Here is a 21,417-nt window from a genome sequence, read left to right as displayed (position 1 = left end):
GTCACTTATGAAAAGTGCCAGACTCCTAGGTCACCCCTCATTCCCACACTCTAATCCCCACATGGAACTCAACATTCCCTGCTTTGTCCTCTTTCCATCTTTCTCCAAATCCTGCAGTCTTCCCTGAATGTGCACTTTCCTTCTTGTTCTAATGAAATCTGGCTTTCCCTGAGGACACTGCTTCAAAAACAATCACTGTTTTCTCCATACTCTTGGCCACTGACTGGGCCTAGTAGTGGAGTAGGTGTATTCCTTGCACCTCGTCACCATTTTCAGACTACTTTCTTTGCTCTCTAAAAATCCTCAATACATTGTTCCCTTTATTACTCCTCCTAGCAATTGTTTACCGACCCTTGGATTACTAGCCCAATTCCATGAGGATTTTAGCTCCTGGTTTACTGTCACTATTAACAAATTCTTTGGGTTTTTGTGATCTGTCTACCTTGCCTCAGCCACTCCCATGGTCAGACTCTAGTCCTTGTCATTACCAATCACAACTTCCCTCTCCCACTGAAATTTCAAGCATCCGGCCCCCAGCCAACTACCCCTCTCTCCAGCTCATATCCTCTACTTTCCTGACGCCAAGGAACTGCTGACCCCACCAGAACCTACAAGCTATTGATCCTACCTTTAATATCATTAGGCTTTCATTTATTTCTTAACAAGTTGAAATTCTGTAGTGCTTTATTTTAAGCACTTCCTTTCTTACACCCTCAACCCCTACCCCTCTCTTACATGTCACACTTGACTGGCAAAACTCCAATCCTAGTTAAATTTAACTTTCTGCCTTTTTTGAGTCTTACATCTGCGCAGTTAAATGTAGCTGAAGAATAACATAACCATGCTGACTGGTCTCACTTTAATTCTGACCACCAACCTCAAAAGGACTATTGATGATGCTCAAAAATCATATGACACTTCCCTAGTCCATCTACTTGCCCACTATCCTAGGTTAACTATTACATTTCTCATTTCTCCTCAAATTCCTGGTACCAGCTCTTCCAAGCTCATGCATCTCAGGTATTGTACTACCCATTTCTTGAAGGAAAACAGAAACAATCCAACAAGATTATTTCGCACCATCACCTCTATCCATTCATCTGCACCTAGACCCATGTATTCCCCTTCCCTCCTGCTACTGTGGGTGAACAGTCCATACTGCCATCCACCACCACCATTTCCACCTAGGCAAGAGGTCTCTCCATCGTGCATACAGGAGGACTCACTCCTGCAAATCTCTCCTGTTGTCATCACACCAGTTATTCCCCTCTGTACCAGACCATTCCCCTCAGTATTCCAATTGGCTATGATTTCCCAACATAAAAACCAACACGGATGAAACAGAAACAACCATTCTCCTCTTTCTAGCTTCCAGTTCATTCCTTGCCCACTTTGGAACAAAATGCCTTGAAAGAGCTATTATATATTCTGTATCTCCAAATCCTCTCCTCCCCTTGCCCTGAACTATTTCTAATCAAGTTTTTGCCTGCACCACTCCACTGAACAGGTTCTTGCTGGAGTCACCCATCACCTTCACATTGAAAAACCCCATGGTCAGGTCTCGGTTCACTTGACATTCTAGTAGCACCTGATCAGCTACTTCTCCTGCCCTCCATGAAACACACTCTTCACATGGTATCTAGGACACCATCTCTCCTGATATAGTTTTTCCCTCTAACCTACTCTTTCACAGCTTCATTTTCTAGTTCTTCCTCATTTCTCCTATATCTTAACATATTCTCTACCTATATGTAGAGAATAGTGGTCTCATCCAGTATCATAGCTTAAAATACCATCTATATGCTGGCAACTCCCAAATTTTTATCTCTGGTTCCAAGCCATTCCCTAAGTTCTGAACTTACATATCTGCCTATCAGATGTAGATTGTCTAAGAGACCTCTCAAAGTTCACATATCCAAATCAACACCCTCAGACTGACTTCCCCAATTCCTCACACACATCATGTGTGGTTTTCCTCTGGAGCCTTTGCAGCTACTATTCCTTCTGCCTGTGTTGTACAGTTGTTCTAGGAAATTTGTCAGGTATACTTGTCTGCTTCAAAGACCATGCAAATTCCAAGCACATGTTCCTGGTTATGTTCCTGGTTAGGATAAATACAACTTTTGTCTTTTCTATCTCACTTGATGTACAATGCACCAAATTAAAAGTAACGCTACAAGTTGACCGAGACAAAACAGTTTAAGTAAACTCATTTGAAACCTTCCAAATAACTTGTTTACCAAATGAATAAGTAAAATTGTTAATTTAGTTCCCAAGCTATACACCAATTCTCACTTTGAATTTTTCAAGTGGTAACTTAGTCTAATTTGTGAAGGTAAAAATTTTTGCCACACTACAAACTCTAGTAATTTTAGATAACAAACCAAAAGAAAGGGAACAACTCGACTTCCCTCCCCACACATTATCCTGCTTTCTAAAGAAATCAGTTGGGAGGTGGGGGAGAAAGATACTTCAAGTAAGAAAATTATTTTATAATGAAGGTTATAAAAACTCCTATCTTAAATGTGCCACTTTATAAATAAAAGCAATAAAATATAATTAACTTGGAGATCCAAGGTTCAGAACCAAGTTAACCCCCCTCTCCTGGCCCCACTGTACAAATGCTTAATTTTTATGTTTAATAATCATTAACCACAAATAAATGGTTGAAAAAATAATTTTAATTTAAATAAAACTCAGTGTAAGCAACAAGTATTAACCCATGAAAAAATTAAGGAGACAATTGGAACAGTTCAGTTCAATAGTAAACAAATTTACTACTTTTTGTAATTCAGAACATTATTCATTTATTATCCTAGGCGTTTTAGTCATTAAAATAACAATAACAACAAGCTATAATTTTTCTAAATATGTAGCTATTTATTCTAGAGGTAAACAGAGAAGAATGGTAAGATTCTAGCTTTCACCTTCAAAATAAAGAAAAATCCAACAACAAAATGTGCATGTGTGTCCTATGTATATATGAAAACACATTTGTTAAGTAATTTAGAGTCTAACACTTAACTACTCTTTCACTGAAAACTTATTTTTAACTGAGTCAAAAATTCTGCTTTTTAAATAAACAAGATATTTTCAGATTATGAACTATATTTAGACAGTATCTGTAAATTTGAGCAATAATTAAATACAAACATGTGGGGAGGAACAATTAAGCACATCACTCTCTTACCTGCTATTGCTACTTAGTCATCTGGTCCTTAGATTTGAGTGGGGTACCCTTCATTATTTTAGACCCTCTTAATGGGAATAACAGAAAATCCCCTAACAAACTCTGTCAGGTGTCCAATAAATAAATATCCTAATAGGGTAAATAAATAAATGGCCCTAACAAGGTAACTCAGTTGGTTGGAGCACCCTCTTGATGCGTCAGGGTTTCAGGTTTGATCCCAGGTCAGAGCACATACAAGAGTCAGCCAATGAATGCATGAATGGGTGAAACATCAGGTCAATGTTTCCTCCTCCTTCTCTCTCTCTCTCTCAAAATCAATTTTTAAAAATTCTAAAAAAATAAATTTATCTTTCATCCTTTTGTCTGCTACAAACTAGCCATAATATTCACTATGGACTCCTTTCCAAGCATGTTCTGGAAGGGAGGTAGGTACCTCTTCTGCTGTGGCTGAAATTGAGCAGTCCCACACACACATACAAAAATGTATTACATATGCTACAATTTAGATACTGTATCTAATCACAGTCTATGAGAGAGGTGCTCATTGACATGCTAGCAACTAAAAAAGGCATCAGAGAGAGAGATATTGCTGAAAAACAAAGTCCTCAGGCTGAATGCAGCAATAATCAGAGGACAGCAATAAGAGATGACATTTAGAATAAACATCAAGTAGAAATGAAAAATGAGCTCCCCTAATTGGGAAAATATAAAGTCATTTATCTTCCCATGATCCACTCACCCTGCTTTGAGGTTTCTATGAACATGATGAAAGACTTTAACTTATTTGAGAACAAAGGAACTGCAGAGGCAGCATTTCCAGTGGAAAGAATCAGAGCTTTGAAGTCCTGAGTGCACATCCACATGGTTCTGCTTACTCTCTGCATGGCTTCTTCATTCAATTGGCTTTTTCATATGTAAATATATATAGACACACCTTGTTTTATTATGCTTCATTTTATTGCACTTCACAGATGCTGCATTCTTCACAAACTGGAGGCAAAACCCTCCACCAGCAGAAAGATTACAAATTGCTTACCACATTACTCACTTTATTGTGATTCGGGGACCAAACCCACAAAAACCCCCAGGTCAACCTGTATGGCTATCTCACCTAGCTCAGATTAACTCAGAAATGCCTGATCATAAAAGTCATCTGGAGCCTGTTAAAAACAAGGAAAGGTCCACAAGTCCCTCTCCACAGGGGTCTTGGGAGAATGGAGCTTCACAAGTAGGACAGGTGAATCTTATAAGGTCAATTTGGCAAATATGATTTAATTCAAAGGGCTATTTCCTTACAGTAAAATATAACAATAATCATTATTATTATAAAAATAAATGTAATTATTTTTATAAAAACAAAAATATAATAATAATGTATTACCTGACTGAAGAAGACCTATTGATCAACTCTGCCAGTAAACTCTCACTTAACTTACTTTAGTTTCCAAAGGCATTTGTTTGGATGATTGGACAGCAAGTACTGTTTGCTCCTCTCAAGAAAGGTTGTCAGTGACCTCCTCTTAATGGCCAGATCCATCCCCCTAGTCAGGCATGTACTTGCAGCAGCAGCTGAAATAGTGTGGCTCCTCAATCTGGGCATTCCTCTTACCCTGGCTTCCACAGCACTAGCCCCTGTCACCCATCCTCACTATCACTCCTGCTTTCAATCACAAACAAAGCAGGCCATGGAGTTCTAGCTTTCTCCATATCCACAACTTTACCTCCGTCTGACACATGACAGACAGCTCCCAGAACTATACAGTATTTACAGCTCCTCCCTCTCCCAACCCTCCTTCTGTACTTTCAGCAGAATACACTTGTTATTTGCTACAAAGTGCACAGGAAACTCAACTTTTCTCCACACATTTCTCTATCCACCTTGTCACTTAACATTTAAACCAGACATCAACTCTACCTGCTCCCTCACACTCTACATTAGATAATAGTCATGTACTCTTGATTTTATTACTTTAGCTTCTTTTAAATCTTTCCCTTCCTGTTCATTACCACTGACCTTGTCCAGGAACAGATTCTCATCTCTCACTAAAACACCTTTAAAAGTCTTTCTGACATCTTTTTCTGCCTCTGATCTCTTTCCCTCTGTCCTTCCAACAGTTTTGGTTCTATAAAAGAAACCTAATAAACTTCTGATGTTGCATGTGCCCACTAAATAAAGCCCACACTGCTTTGTATGACACATAAAACCTTTCATAACCTAGCATAGTCACCCACATCACTGCTTGCCCCCCCACACACACACACGTTTCTAACCTTTTCAACAAAGTTCCCTTGTTAAATTGCTTTTGGTCTCCTGTCCTAAATGATTTCATTTGCCCAATAAACACCACTTCCAATGAATTCCCACACCTTTAAGGGAAATATTTAAGTACCAAACAAATTATTAAAGATTTCTGAAAAGAAGTAGCTAAAGTAGCTAAGTTTGATATAATTCTACTTCAAAGCAAAGACACTTTTTATTCTTTCCTGATGATATATATTTTTAAAATTGTATTTTTCAATTATAGTTCACATTCAATATTAACATACTAGTTTCAGGTGTACAGCATAGTGATTAGACAATTGCGTACTTTACAAACTATCCCCTCCAGTATTCCAGTACCCACCTGGCACCACACATAGTTATTAAAATATTATTGACCATATTCCCTATGTTGTACTTTACATCCCCAGGACTATTTTGTGACTGCCAATTTGTAGAAACTTGGCTTTTTGATTAGCCTTCTCATGAATGAATGTCCAATTTCTATGCAATTACTTAAAAAATACTAACCTCTTACCAATCCCCATTTTTACCTTGGTAGATCCACAGGAGTCCAGAAGCCCTACCTTGGGAACCACTACTCTCTGCCCTTGGTCACATCATCCCTGCCGCCTAGACCGTCCCTGACACATAACATTCAAAGACTTGCTCATTTGACACTTCCATTCTTTTCACTCTTATACTACCCTTATGTCACTTATTATCCATTCTGGTATAATTCATTCTTTAACACAAGTAACTATATCTCCCTGTTAGGCTGAGAGTTCAAGGACAAGACTAGTGGTCCATTTTTCTACCCTCAGCACCTAACAATGCCTAGCCCCTAATAAAATGCAATTAAAGTTTATTGAATCAGTAAGTCTTGCTAGGGCAGACACTCTTATTCATGTAAAACAAAAACAAAAACAAAAACAAAAAAAGAGGCTGGGAAAGATGTGAAAAGTTGTAACTTGCCTAAGGTCATGCACCAAATAAGAGGTTCTGAACAAAATTTTGAAGCATGAATTTAGGTTTTCTAATACTTAATTCCATTATTCTGTTAACTGTAAGTTTATATAAGTGCCAACTACTATAGTATTAGAATGTGTAGCTTCTATTCCCTCCATAAATCTTATCAAGATGCCATTTATCTTGTTATTGGTCTGATTATGCCCTCAACTAAGCAAAAATGACCTTATTCCAAATGAACACCCACAATAAAAAAATTGCTTGCTTTGACTTAAAATACCCAGAATACCTGCCTATTTACAATTCAGTTTATCAGAGTCTGGTAAATACATGTTGAATTCCTTCAGTCAGTAATTTTAATAGCCTTACTATCTACAGAAATTTCCCATGTGAAAGAGAGGCAAGTGAGAGGAGAACATTATTTCGACTGGATATTTCCACATTAACAACTGCTTTGGTTCCAACTATTAATTAGTTTGGTTCCAACTAAAATAGTTTGGCTCCAACTATTTTAAAGGTTCACTTTTCCTTTCTTGGAAAACAAAAAATCCAAAGTTAAAAATGTGATTTGGGCCCTGGCAGGGTGGTTTAGTTAGTCGGAGCACCGTCCTGTGCACCAAAAGGTTACATGTTCAATTCCAGTCAGGACACATACCTAGGTTGTGGGTTCAATGCACAGTCAGAGCACATACAGGAAGCAACTGATTTTGGATATTTCTCTCTCTCTCTCTCTAAAAAAAACCAATAAGCATATCCTCGGGTGAGGAACAAAATGTGATTTGGGTAAATCTGCTTCTTTTGATGTAGCCAAGAATCTCCTCCCTAAACATGTGCTTTCAGCTGGAGGTGTGGGGGAGCCAGGCAGCTTTCTGCCAGACAGAAGTGCTGACAGGGGACACTATTCCTTTCCTGAGACACCCCTTCCCACAGAGCCAGCAGTGGAGTGCCATATCTGAGTCTCCATTAACCTGGTTCACACTCTTGACCTCACCCTGGCAATTCCCTGATTCCCTGCCCCAACCAATTTGTGGGGCCATCCAAGCAGTTTCCAGTGGCTTTTCCATACAAATGGCCTGTCTTGTTCATACTTCAGACTTTCCTAAAATCTCTAAAATAAGCAGCATCTGGCCTCAGCAAGCCCCTATACCTCTTGCTAAGTGGCCGCAGGCCTGGCACTAGCAGCAGCCTGCCTTGGTTCACAACTTGGGGGTGGCACACCTGGAGCACCCACTGTGGGTGACCGGGGAGACTGTACCACTGAGTCCTATAGGACACCTACTATATAAGGCCACTATATCAAGCCTAGTATATGTAGCAGTTCCATCTAATACATAGAAACCAACACAGGGAGGCTGCCAAAATGAGGAGACAAAGCAGCATCTACCAAAAGAAAGAACAGAACTCCAGAGAAAGAACTAAACAAAATGGAGACAAGCTATATATCAGACGCAGAGTTCAAAACACTGGTTATTTATCAATGATCTCAGTGAGAAGGTCAAAAAAAGAGACAAGAAACAAAATAGAACTAGAAAACATAAAAAAGAACCAGTCAGACATGAAGAATACATTACAGGGAATCAATAGTAGAGTAGATGAAGCAGAGGATCAAATTAGTGATTTGGAATATAAAGAAGCAAAAAACACCCAATCGTAAAAGCAAAAAGGATTTAAAAAAATGAAGATAGTGTAAGAAGCCTCTGGGACAACTTCAAGCATACCAACATTTGCTTCAAGGGGGTACTGGAAAGAGAAAAGAAGAGCAAGAAAGTGAAAACCTATTTGAAAAAATACTCAGAAAACTTCCCGAACGTAGTGAAAGAAATAGACATAGAAGTTCCGGAAGCACAGAATTCCAAACAATATGAATCTAAAGAGGCCCATACCAAGACACATCTTATTAAAATGCAAAAGGTTAAAGAATCTTAAAAGCAAGAAGAGCAGTTACTGATACCTACCAGGGAGCCCCCATAAGACTGTCAGCTGACTTCTCAACAGAAACTTTGTAGCCCAGAAGGAACTGGCATGAAATATTCAAAGTGATGGAAAGTAAACACCTACAACCAAGATTGTTCCACCCAGCAAAGCTAACATTTAGAATGGAAAGACAAAGAGCCTCCCAGATAAGAAAAAGCTGAAGGAGTTCATCACCACCAAACTAGTATTATATGAAATGTTAAAGTGCTTCTTTAAAAAGAGGAAGAAAAAGAGATAAAAAATATGAACAATAAAATGGCAATTCATATCTACCAACAACTGAATCTAAAAAACAAAATAAACAAACAAGCAGAACAGAAACAGACCCATGGATAGAGAACATTTTGACAGTTGTCAGACGGAAGGGGTGTTGAAGGGATGGGTAAAAAAGGTTAAGGGATTAAGCAGAAATTGGTAGTTACAGAATAGTCAGGGGGATGTAAAGTACAGCATATGGAATATAGTCAATGATATTCTAATAACTATGCATAGTGTCAGACGTGTACAGATTTATCAGGATGATTGCTTAGTAAATTATATAATGTCTAATCACTGGTGTGTACACCTGAAACTAATATATGTCAACTATAATTGAAAAGTAAAAAATGATTAAAAAATATGCTCTCACTCAGGGAAGCACATGTTCTCATTTAAAAACACACTAATACTTACTGGACTTTACTTCTTAGCCCCCACCTACTATGTAAATCTTCATATCAAACCTCCTTTATTTAAACATATCACAAGACTATTTGTGCCCCAAAACAAAACAAATATAATGTCAAAAAACTATACTTTATTACTTTAACATATTTGGTAGACCTTAAAGAAATACAATCTAATTTCTCACTGTTATAAGCAACATGAAAATGGCAGTTATTCTTTTCCTAATAGACTAAAACATTTTCAGAAGCACTTTTTCTACTTTATTCCATAAAACATTTTGAATCAATAAGGTTATTTATAAATGAAACAAGGTTAAAAAAGTAAAAAAAAAGTAATCTTACCATCTCATATTTAGTTCTCTTCTTTGTATTTTAAAACATTCTGTAATAAAAATATAAAGCAGCTCCCCTCTTACAAAAAAGGAAAAAAAAAAAAGATGGAGTTCCCAGGCAGTATTTAGAGAATGAAGATCCCTGCCTGAAGTACAGCTCATGGCAGCTAATAAAGACAGGATCCCTTATGCAAAATGTTGCACAGTGTATAAAGGCTGCAGAGTTCAAATTAAGTATAGTTCCCTCAGTCCTGGCACATATCATATCTAAACTCCAGGTATCAATTAAACTAAAAAGACAATTGTAGACAGGAGGGCTATTCCACTCTTCGCGAAAGTATGTTTATTTTGGCTTACAACTTGCCTTGAAAGTTATGCATAAATTCTTCCTTAAATGTGAGTTTTAGTCAACTTTGAAAGTCTGCAATCAGAAAAGTCCATTTTCAACAATGTATTCTGAGATTTTATAATTCCATGGTCATATTTTACATTTTTAACAAAAGCATGCATATGAATCTGAAAATCTGAGGACCAGATTTCTGTACTACAAATTCATATCACATCAGTTTGTGAAAGGACAGAGAGAAATAAAGAGGAATGAAATCATCTTATATTTGCAGAGTATTTTTATGTTATCTCATTAAATTTTTAAAAAATCAGTTTAAAGATTCATCAATTCAAGAAGCACCATAGATTATCAAATTTTGTAATACTTTTGTTATACGGGAATTAGTCAGAAGAAAAAGAAACAATATTTTACAAATTAGCATGACTGTTAGCATAAAACTAGCTCTTGACAACTTCTGAGTTTGTCAGATGTCCTCAACATGAAGATGCCCAGGCCGTCATGACAACTGTCAGTAACACTCTGTAAACTGCTATTGCCATTGGAGTCAGGAAACTAGTAACTCAAATTATGCCAACTTGCATAAAACTTAATAATTAGGTGAGATTATGACTTTCTTCCCAATTTTCTGCAGTCACCATCCCATTTAAATTTCAACTCTTTGTAATGTTTAACAGAAGTAGCAGTGACAACAGGACTGCTATCAGAAAAATACATTTATCTTAGCTACTTTTTAAAGAAAAAATAGTTTATTCACTCATTCATATGCTTGCGATTGCAAAGTATGATTTATCATGAAGCCAATTAAAATGCCACCAAGAGAAAAAATTGCCCCAGGGAGGTCAGTCGGTTAGAGCGTCCTCTGGATAGGCCAAAGTTGAGGGTATGACCCCTGGTGAGCTCAGCTCACATACAAGAATCAACCAAAGAATCCATAAACAAGTGGAACAACATATCAAAGTTTCTCTCTCACTCTCCCTCTCTCTGAAATCAATAAATGGAAGGAAGGAAGGAAGAGAGGGAGGGAAGGGGGGGAGAGAGGAAGATTGGCAAGCTTCATACAGCTTCTTGGGCATCAAAAGACAATAATGCAAAAGTGACAATCTATTCCCCACCTCCCTGTTTTTAAAACAGTTTTACAAGGAACATAATTCTTCACAGCTGTTTCTAATTAATGCTTGGTTAATTCAAATCTCTCCCCTAATCCTCCTTCTTGAAACAAATAGGATATTGGTCTATTATTATGAACTGATAATCTCTTTTTTTTAAGAGCATTTAGAGAAAAGTTTTATAAACATTGCATACTTACCTCCAGTTGGCTTTATCAATTTACTTATCCAAGGTTTCTCAAACTTTCCACACTATCTTAAGCTACCAGGCAGACCCCTACACCTGGGCCTATGTCTTCCTATAAAATTGTATGCCAAAGAACACTTACTCTCTGCCAGGCAGAATTCCTCTATTTTTACCTTGTTTCTGAGAAAAGAAGTGATTCTCCTGCTTGCCAAACAGATTGTCTCCAACTACTTCCACTTCCTCCTCCATTCCTCTTTTTCAACCTGTGTATGTAGGGTCTCTCCTCTGAGTGTATAAATAAGATCAGACATCTCCGGTCTTAAAAGTTGCCTCCTATCAGTTTAGCAGTGAGGGAAGGAGGGACGGGAGCTGAAAAGGATGAATGCTTAACCTCTCCCTTGCTATCTGAGTACTCTCTATTGCTTTACTTAAACTCTTTACTTATGCTCATCACCAAATCCCTCATTCTTCTTAGTCCTCACTCTACACCACCAACCTATCCAGCTGTATTTGTCTCCTTTGCTGGCCCATCTGCTCTAAAATATAAGGCATTTTCTGAGGATTTACCATGAGCCTCCTCTTTCTCACAGCTTCAACCATTTATCCTGACTGCTCTCCAACTTCAGTTACTCATTTCCACCTGCCTGGACCTCCAAGTCACCATGTCCAACACCAAACCTCTTATCTTTTCTTCCCTGCTCCCCTACATCTCTCAATTGTCCCATGTGTGCTCTCACTTTCTGGCCACCCAGTCTCAGTCTTTGGATGGGAGTGCCAAGAGAGGAGGAGCTGATTCATTTGGTAGGAACCAAGATTCTACCTCAAATATATCCCCTCTGTTCTACATCCAGTGAACAGTAAACCTCTCATCTAAACGGCTACAACACTCTCCTTGCGGTATCCTTACCCCAAGTTTTCAGTACATGGTATTGCTTCAGAAATATTTCTTAAGCAAAAACTTTAATCAGGCATGGCATTTGAGATACTCTACAGTTCTCAAACTGTAATGTGCATGTAAAGCACATAGTGATCTTGTTAAAGCAACAGGTACTTATTCAGTGGGTCTGGGTGGTGCCTGATTCTGGATTTCTAACATGCTCCCAAGTGATAACCATGCTGCTAGTGTAAAGCCATATACATACTATGTGGCCCCCACCTACTTTTCTAGTCTCATCTTCTATTCCTCCTTGCCCAGCACCACCCCATGTACGTCTGTATCTCTCACATACACACAGGTCTCATGCACACTGACACACACAGAGGTACACAAATTGTTCCTTAAACATACTTCCCAGTTTCTGTGCCTCTTGATGTCTCAAGTCCTGCGTCTGCTCATCACAAGTCTAACCACTTTACAGGAATCAAGTCATTCTGCTATAGCCTTTGCTTATCTTCTCATCTACCTCACCCATTCTACTCCACCCACTGAACACCACAAAAACCTCTAGACACTGATGGCACTTAATTTGCACTGCCTATGCTCTGCAAAGTCATTATGCGTCTCATGTAACCCTCAGGGCTATACTCCACACTCTTCCAGAAGGGCAGGGACTATCTCGTCCACCCTCTGTAACCCCAGGGCATCCAGAGGGCCTTTGTAAAGTGCCCGTAAGTACCTACTAGGGTGGATTTATATTCTAAGAAAAATGAAACATCTCACTTCATGTAACTTACTTCGAGTAGGACTTCAGAAGTTTCGAGATAAAACACCCTTCCAGGAAAATTAATTCATTAGCAAAAACTATGAAAATGTTGTCAAATATTTGCTACTTTAAAAAATATATTTACGTATAAACATTCAAGTGGTGCTAAGAGAATTTTATTACTTATTCTATTTATAGTAGTGTGCAGGTACATAGATCAAGATTCTGATATTTAACTGACCATTAAATCTATTTATTATGATCTAATAATTACAGCATTATAAACTTACAATACTTCGTAACCCACATTGTAGCCCTCCCTGGTTTAATTTAACTAATGCTCATTTAATTCCATTTGCTAAAAAGGACCTCACTTTCTTCTCAGGTGTGCTAAGACAGCTGTCTGCAAAACACTTCAGCATTAAAACGCCTTACATTTGTGACCAGACTTTGAAATGTGCTTTAAAACATGAATTTTGAATTATCATTTTCAAGGAGGTTAACCAACTCAATCCTAGATTCAATACTTATATGGTAAATTCTCTACATACCAAAAATGCCAGAATTCACGAATCTACCCATAACTCTTAAACTTTAGTGTGTTCAAGAACTGTCTGGTGTGCTTGTTAAATTTGCAGATTCCAGGTTCTTACCCAGAGAAAATCTGATTCAGATCTGGGGTGAGGCCTAGAAAACTGTAGTTAACCAGCATCCCCAGGTGATTCTGCTGCAGGTGTTCCGCAGATCGCAATTAGACAAATACTGACATAAACCCTGCTCCAAGACACTACAGGATTGTGTTAAGAGAAAATGCTGAAACTTGTTTGTGGAATTCTTTCCCCAAAACAGCTGTCATACCACCACAGCTCACTGGCGATTCACGAAAGAAAAAAGGAGTTATCCGGCAACAAGAGGACTGAAAATTCCTTGGAGTCTGAACAAAGCCCAAAACCGTCTGAAAGTGGCGTTTCTTTCCCATCTCTGCGGTCCATTCTGCGAGCAACCAACCCCAAGACACCCTCCAGGACTAGCTCTCGGGCCGGAGCCGAACGACGCCAGTAGCTGGCCCGACGGGTGGAAAGGCGACCCCGGCACTCAGCTCGCGCCCCTCACCTGCCGCGCGGCCGCAGCTCGGTATCTGGGTCCGGCTCGGAATCCCGCGGCTCCTGATCGTCTGAGGCCGCCGGCAACACCTCGGCGTCCTCCACCGTCACTTCAGCGGCAACCACTGCCCCGGCCGCCGGCACTCGCGTGGCCAAGGTGGGAGCGGCCGCGGCCCCTAGGCCGAACGCCGCCTCTGCCGCCGGTGAGGGTTGGTTGGGGTCGCGCCCCGCAGCTTCCGTACGCACCACGAGCCCCATTACCAGCGGCAGTAACAACGACCGCGCGAACGGCCCCGGGCGGGCTGTGCGCTCCATCAGCGGCCGGCCCCAGGCTCAGGCATGGAAGTGAAGCCTCCGAAGTCCGCCTCTCCCGTGGGTCTGAGCACCCAATCAACAGAGGACGCGCTACTGATCCCGCCGCCTCGACAGCCAGAACACTCAGCCCTGAACCTCCCGCCACGTCTTAGCTCTGTGCCTGCCACCACCTGAGTGACAGCCTCCTGCGGACATCACCCATTGAGCAAACGTTCCGCGCTTCTACTCTCCGATTGGCTGCGGCCACTGCCACTCCACGGACCAGGCCGGTCCTGTTGGAGACGGTGGGCTTTCCCGGTTGTCGACATCGCGTCTGCCAATCAAATTGAATTATCCACGCCCGAGGCCCGGCCCTGTTCCGGAAGCGGTTACCCCCAGGAAACGCCCCGCCCTCCCCGCAGGCTTCTTACCTGATTGGTGAACTCCTCAACCCAAAACCGTAAAGAAAACTTGAAGTTCATTGGTGGAAGTGGATGCCCCTCAAAGCTCTGAGATAATTTCTTCCTGATTGGTTGGAAGCGGCACGTAATACGTGGCAAATTCTGAATGTGGGGAGTACCATCTCTAGGGAAAGGAAGACCTGGAGGCGAGTCTCGGGTGGTCGGGAGGCGGCTGACCTTAAAGGATCTTCCGCTGTGGCTCTTCTAAAGCCTTGTCTGTTTGGAAAGGCGAAAACAAAGCCGGAAACTTAAGTGATTTCTCAAGCCATGTGGTTAGAAGTGGGGGGGATGAGGCAGATTCAGGAACCAATACTACGTGTGGCCCCTAAGGTACTGAGCGGTAAGGAGATGCCAGTACTCTTAACAGGTGATCTAGTCTACTTGACACGCCCCTTCCTCGTTATAAAGCGGAACCTGCCCAGGCGCGGTGCACTGAAGCTAGTCGTCTAATGTCTCAGAGCTACTTATTTGCAGAACTGTTACTTTAAGCCTTCTGACCCTGATGTGGCATACTTTGTACCTCCCTACAGGGCTTTTAGAGAAGAAGGAGCTAAAACTGCCAAAGGCAGAACTGGAGAAGGTTTGAATGTTCAGCTAAGGAGTTGAAACTTCATTCAGCAGTTAAGGACACCCTGAAGATTTTTGAGCAAAGGAGTGAAAGGATGAAAATTGTGGTTTATGAAGATGCATCCGTCAGCTATGTATTCAAAAGAATAGCATCAAAGATGAGGAGAGTGCTTGGGAGGCTATTGCCCATCAAAACTCTGTGAAGATTCTTTTTAAGATATTGACAAAAACATGCTGTTGTTAACGTCAGAAAGCAAAAACGTGAAAAGCCCCACTTCCTAATCTATCTTGCACCGTATTTTCTTGCTCCTACAAGTGCAGCAAAATTTAGTGTTCTAAAAAATGTGTCTTCAAGTCTTCTCAAACACACTAGTCAGGCTTTTGTGCCAATAACTCCACCAAACGGCTCTTGCTGAGGTCACCACTGATAATTCAAAGGACAATTCTCAGTCTTCATCTTATTTAACCCAGTAACCCAATCTTACCTGTATAAAACATTTTTCACTGGTCGTCTTACTATCAATAGGCAGCACACACTTACTAGGTTTCATTTTAACTTAATCACTTTTGTAAAGGCCTCATCACCAGTATGGTTACAATCCGAAGTGGGGGTGGGGAGGAAGGACTTCATATGAATTTGGAAGTAAGGGAGGCACAAATCAGCCAGTAACAAACACCTAGACAGATCCTCACAAGGCTGTTCCCTCAATAACTTCAAGGTTCTGTTACTTTCCCACTGAAGTCTCTCCTGACCACCCTTTTTAAAAATTTAAAAACATTTTTTCAATTACAGTTTACATTCAATATTATTTTGCACTCGTTTTAGATGTACAGCATAATGGTTAGATAGTCATACACTTTACAAAATGTTCCCCTTCCCCCCAATATTTTCAGTACCCACCTGGCACCATACATAGTTATTACAATATTATTGACTATATTCCCTATGCTGTACTTAACATACCTGGACTATTTTATAACTACCAACCTGTACTTCTCAATTCCTTCACCGTTTCCATCCAGTCCCCTAACACCTCTCCCAGCTGGCAACTATCAGTTTGTTCTTTGTATCTATGAGTCTGTTTCTGTTTTGTTTTTTCATTTATATTGTTCTTTGGATTTCACATATAAGTGAAATCATATGGTATTTGCCTTTCTCAGACTGACTTACTTCACTTAGCATTATACTTCACTTAGCATAATACCCTCTATCCTGATGACCCCTTTTTTTCTTTTAAAATTGACCATTGTTTACTCAACAAAACAGGAGATAAGCTGTCCTGACTAGGTGAGAAATTTAATAAGTAATACCAAGAAAGGTGCCAGAAAATTAACATGAGATGAAAAATGATTGTTGACTTCTTGTAATTGTCCATTTGAAATTACATAGCTGGTGTAGGTGTTTTAGTGAACCTAGTCTTCATGGCTTTGTAACTTTTTCAAAAAAATGTCATGGCAGAACAATAATCTGTGTTAATAAATTAGGAGTCTGCTTGCCACCTTTAAATGATGTGGAAGCTTTTGTTCATTTATTCATTACCATTCAGAGAGTATCACGTGGCTGCCTACATGTAATGGGAATAAAGATGTGAACAAAAGAGGCACAGTTCCTGTCCTTCTGAAGTTTAACAGCTCACTAGTTAGGGAGACAGACACTACTTTAATACTAACATACATACTTATGTTATGTACACAATGTGCTATGATGAAAAAAGTCATAGCCATGAGAACACAGTGGTACAAAATGCCAGTAAGAAGACAAGCTTTACTAGTTCTCGGGGAAAAAATGCAAATATTTCCAATTTGGAAAAAGAAAAAAGTCCTAAGTAGTAGTTAGATGAGTAGAAAAATAACTTGAAGGAAGGAAAAGAGAGTCTGAGAGTTTTAGTACAGCATGGAGAGTCAACGGTGACTGCTTGGGAACTCCGGAATCAGTCTGAGTACTTCAGAGAAGTGTAAGAAAAGTTGGGACTGGCCTGATAGCTTGATCAGTAAGTCTGATCTGATCTACAAAAAGAAGTTGGCATTTAGGTGCCTGAGCCAGGGCTGACCAGAACAATTAAGATTCTAAAACTGAGCATGGTCCAGGAGGTCAGGAAAACAGGTTGGAGATTTAGTATCATGGACTCAGTTCATTAACAGAGAAAGTTCAAATCTGTTGAGATTATACTTGGTTGTAAATAACAAGGGTCCAAGAAGCTGAAGAGTGTTCCAAAGTGGTTCTACTTTACACCTCACTCATAGTATATGACAGTTCCAGTTGTCCCATATCCTCATTAACATTTGATATCATTAGTCTTAATTTTTACTATAGTAGGTATGCAGTTGTGGGTATTTAATTACGGTTTGGGTTTACATTTTTCGGATGACTAATGATTTGGAGTATCTTTTAATGTGCTTATGAAATACATTATCTTCTTTTGTGAAATCTCTATTCAAAGCATTTATGAAGGAAAGAATTTGTATGGGTAAGCACCTAACAGAGTTTGCCACACAGTGAAATAAGCAGTATCAGTTGACTATTGCCATAATGATGCTGTGTAAGGAATCAGCTCAAAATGCAGTGGCTTAAAGCAAAAAAAATAAACTCTCACACCCTTTACCTGGGGGTTGACTGATCTAGCCAAAACTCATTTTCCTTATGACAATGGAAGAAACATGAGAAAGGAGAGTCGAAACTTACAGGACCTCTAGAGGCTAGGGTACCATTACTCCATCCACATTCCATTGGCTAAGGCAAGGCATATGTCCAGGCCCAACATCAATGAGGCAGGAAAATATGCCCGCCTTTAATGGGAGAAACTGTAAAGTCACATGACAAAAAACATGAACACAGGATTTGGGAGAAAAATATAATCTACTATAAGTGCTTTGAGAGTAATCAGTTATATCTATGCCTACATCTAGCATGAGCGATTGCTTCAAAGCAATACACAGAATGAGATACCACTTCATCATATCTATCAGAAAAGCTGTTTTTTAAAAATAGGAAAAGATAGCCTGGACCAGCATCGCTCAGTTGGTTGACTGTAGTCCTGCAAAGCAAAGGGTCACCAGTTTGATTCCCAGTCAGGGCACTGCCTGGATTGCAGGTCAGATGCCTGGTTGGGGGCATATGAAGGGCAACTGACTGATGTTTCTCCCTCACATCAATGTTCCTCTTTCTTTCTCCCTCCCTGCCTCTCTCTTTAAAAATAAATAAATAAAATCTTTTTTAAAAAAGAAAAGAAAAGACAATATCAAATGCTGGAGAACAACTGGAAGTCTCATTCATTGCTGGGGTCTGAACACAAAATGGTAAAACTATTTTGCAAAGTTTGGCAGTTTTTTATACAATTAGATGTACATTTACCATATAACCTCCCAATCCCACTCCTAGGTTTTTACCCAGGAGAAATGAAAACATGCCCACACAAAGACCTATATGCAAATCTTTATAGCAGCTTTATTCATAATTGCCCAAACTGGAAACACTGAAAATATCTATCAACTAGTGAATGGATAAATTGCAGTCCATCCACATGATTGAATACTACTCAGGAATCAAAAGGAACGAGCTGTGATAGATGAATGGCGTGGATGTATTTCAGATGCACTGCACTGAGTGAAAAGAGTGAGAAACAAAGAGTTACATACTGTATGATTCCAAATATGATAACCAGGAAAAGGCAAAACTCTAATGACAAAAGGGGTGAGATTGACTACAGAAAAGCACAAGGAACTTTTTTAGGGTGATGAAAATATTCCAAATCTTTTTTGTAGTGGTAGTTCTGCAAGTATGTAAGTTTGTCAAAACACATAGAGCTATACATCTAAAAAGGGTGAATTTTACTACACATAAACCTTACCTTAAAACAAAGCAAACAACAACAACAAATATATATATGTATATATGTTCATATATATATATAACTTCTCACTTTCACCTTGCCCTGAAAAACACAAGAGGATATATTTTATTTGTTTAAAAACTGAAATTTCACAGATTTTTTAGCTGGTTACATGACAAGACAAAATTAAGTGTGACTTGGTTTGATGTTAACACATGGCACATACATAAGTTTTGGGATGCACCTTTCTTAAGCATTAGAGTTTGCTTGGTGTGGGTTAGATGACAAGCGGGAAGAGAAATTCAGGAGGTTCTGGTTAGGGAATGCAGAGTGTATAACAAGCCTGATCTTCTGGTGTCAACCTTTAAAAGGATGATTACACTTAGGGCCTCTGTAAAAGGGGCTTGGGAGCTGCAAGACCTCGCCTAAAGACTAGGGGCTGTCCCAGCTGTACTGAGGAAGCAGTTTATCAATGTATCTCTAAGAATGGATTTGGAAGGACCTAACCAGACAAGAATGTGGCCCAAGAATCTCCATTTTAAACAAACTCCCTAGGATATTCTTATGCACTAAAATTTGAAGAGTGTGGCAGTGTAGAGTTGATATGTTTGTTATATTGTGGATTCTGTGAAATTCATGATTCTTCAGTCGACCTACAATTTATTTACATGTGCCTAGTTTATACCAGAGAGCCTTCCCCTTGAAGTGTCACTTGAGTGTCCACTACCAGTGCTATGCATCCCTTAGTTTAAAGATCTTAAATGTTCCATTATGGTGTACTAGAGAATTCGTCATGGATATTACAGCATCATCTCAGTTGCTTGCAGCTTGACTGTGAGTCACGGCAACTTCACTGTAGTCAGTGCCTGAAACTCCTGGACACAGCCCCTGCTGGGAGACTGCCCTATGGTTCCCACGGGTTCCAGTTCAGATTTCATTCTCTATGCACACCACATAAGACTGCATGTGCAGATCAAACTTTACCAAAAGGTTGGGATAATTAAAGAGGAAAGAACCCTCAAAGATAAATCCACCATAGGAGTCTCTTCCATGCATACCTCTGTCCATAACCCTGCTCTCCTGCCCTCATTCTCCTCTATCTTGGATATCCCTAGTCTCTCTTTTTCCCCCTTCCTATCGACAGGAATTGGTCTTAGCCCAGGACTCACTGCCCCTGCATTTTGTTGGTCAGCTATTGTCCCAATAATTCTGCATTACTAACAACCCTAAAACACAGTGCCTCAACAATAGTCACTTATTCTTCCTCATGCATTTGCATGTTAGCTGGGGCTTAAGCTCCAAACTGAGGTGGGTCCAGGTCTCCTCCACTGATCTCTCATCTTCTGTGGAAGAATGGGCTACTTAAGGCAGTTCTCCTGGCAATAATGAAAATGCAAAAGGACAAGCCCCACCACACATACATATTCCAAACCTCTGTTGTTATATATCTGCTAACATTCTTGTAGCCAAAGTGTGCCACACAACCAAGGTCAGAGTGAAAATGGAGGGAAACACAGTCCACACACCAGAAGGCATGGCTACAGTATAGGCGTGTATTACTACCACCAGGGAGAAAAGACTTTGGATCAATCATTCAATCTACACATCCGTCGTGAGTATTGATTCCCTTATCTGAAGATTGAGTCTAGAGAAATGCCTGAGGCTTCACCAGGACAGTAACTGATAATAACCAACTACTGCATTTACACTGTCCAGTTCAGTTCTGGACAGAAATGGGTGATGCATTCTGATTCTCTCCAAAATTAGAATTTGTAGAAATGTACACACAAACACGGAAGAAAATCACTGCACACACATGCATGCAAATTTACATGTGCTTGTGTGCATGTGTACAGGTCCAGTTGTACATGCTCTTTCTCCAAAAAAAGAACTTCCTGTCAGAGATTTTCAAAGGCTAAACTCTTCAGTAGAGAAAGGATTTTTCTAACTGCTTTATAACTTGCAAGAATACTATTTTATAATGATATCAGGACTTTGCATTATGCTGAGAAATAACAGTGCCTTTTCTTCAACCTTGTTTCCTTATAATCAACTCCCATGGATTTGCCAAAAATAAGACAGCAGCCAGGTGCTAGAGCTCAGTACCTCTGAATGACACACTCCCTAACTGCACAAATACTTCTGCTCTGGAAACTTCTTACTCAAGGGCTTCATTGCTTACATTTTCTGTCGGGGTAGTTTCAGCTTTCCAGCAATTCTTCCAATGGAGGCACTAATTAGTACTAATTTTGGAACTCCAAATTGCTGTGTCCTCTGGGACAATATGCATCTCTATGCATCTCATAGTGTCTTCCCTGGTCACTTGCATCGTCACTCTTTTGTCACTTGTTCCAGGAACTCTCTGAGGCCATTCTCTCCAGCAGCTTTTAGTGGTCACTTGCACCAGGTACTTTCTTGGATCATTTGCACCAGGGACTCCCTTTGGTCACTTCAGTTCCATTTTTCTATAATATTATGCCTCTTTTC

The 21,417-nt window shown here is 39.9% G+C and overlaps 1 protein-coding gene across 1 annotated transcript in view; it reads right to left on the bottom strand.

Moving 5' to 3' along the window:
• The window catches only part of EIF2AK3 (eukaryotic translation initiation factor 2 alpha kinase 3), an 82,705-nt gene extending 68,427 nt beyond the window's left edge, over positions 1-14,278 (bottom strand). Inside the window, exon 1 of the mRNA XM_024552338.4 lies at positions 13,789-14,278. Coding sequence (XP_024408106.2) covers positions 13,789-14,093 — 305 coding nt within the window. The 5' untranslated portion in view covers positions 14,094-14,278. The remainder of the gene's footprint in view (positions 1-13,788) is intronic.
• Between the last annotated feature and the right edge of the window lie 7,139 nt (positions 14,279-21,417).

Source organism: Desmodus rotundus, chromosome 3 (assembly GCF_022682495.2).
Source record: "Desmodus rotundus isolate HL8 chromosome 3, HLdesRot8A.1, whole genome shotgun sequence".
NCBI classification, from domain to species: Eukaryota; Metazoa; Chordata; class Mammalia; order Chiroptera; family Phyllostomidae; genus Desmodus; species Desmodus rotundus.
This window is presented reverse-complemented; position numbering and strand designations above follow the sequence as displayed.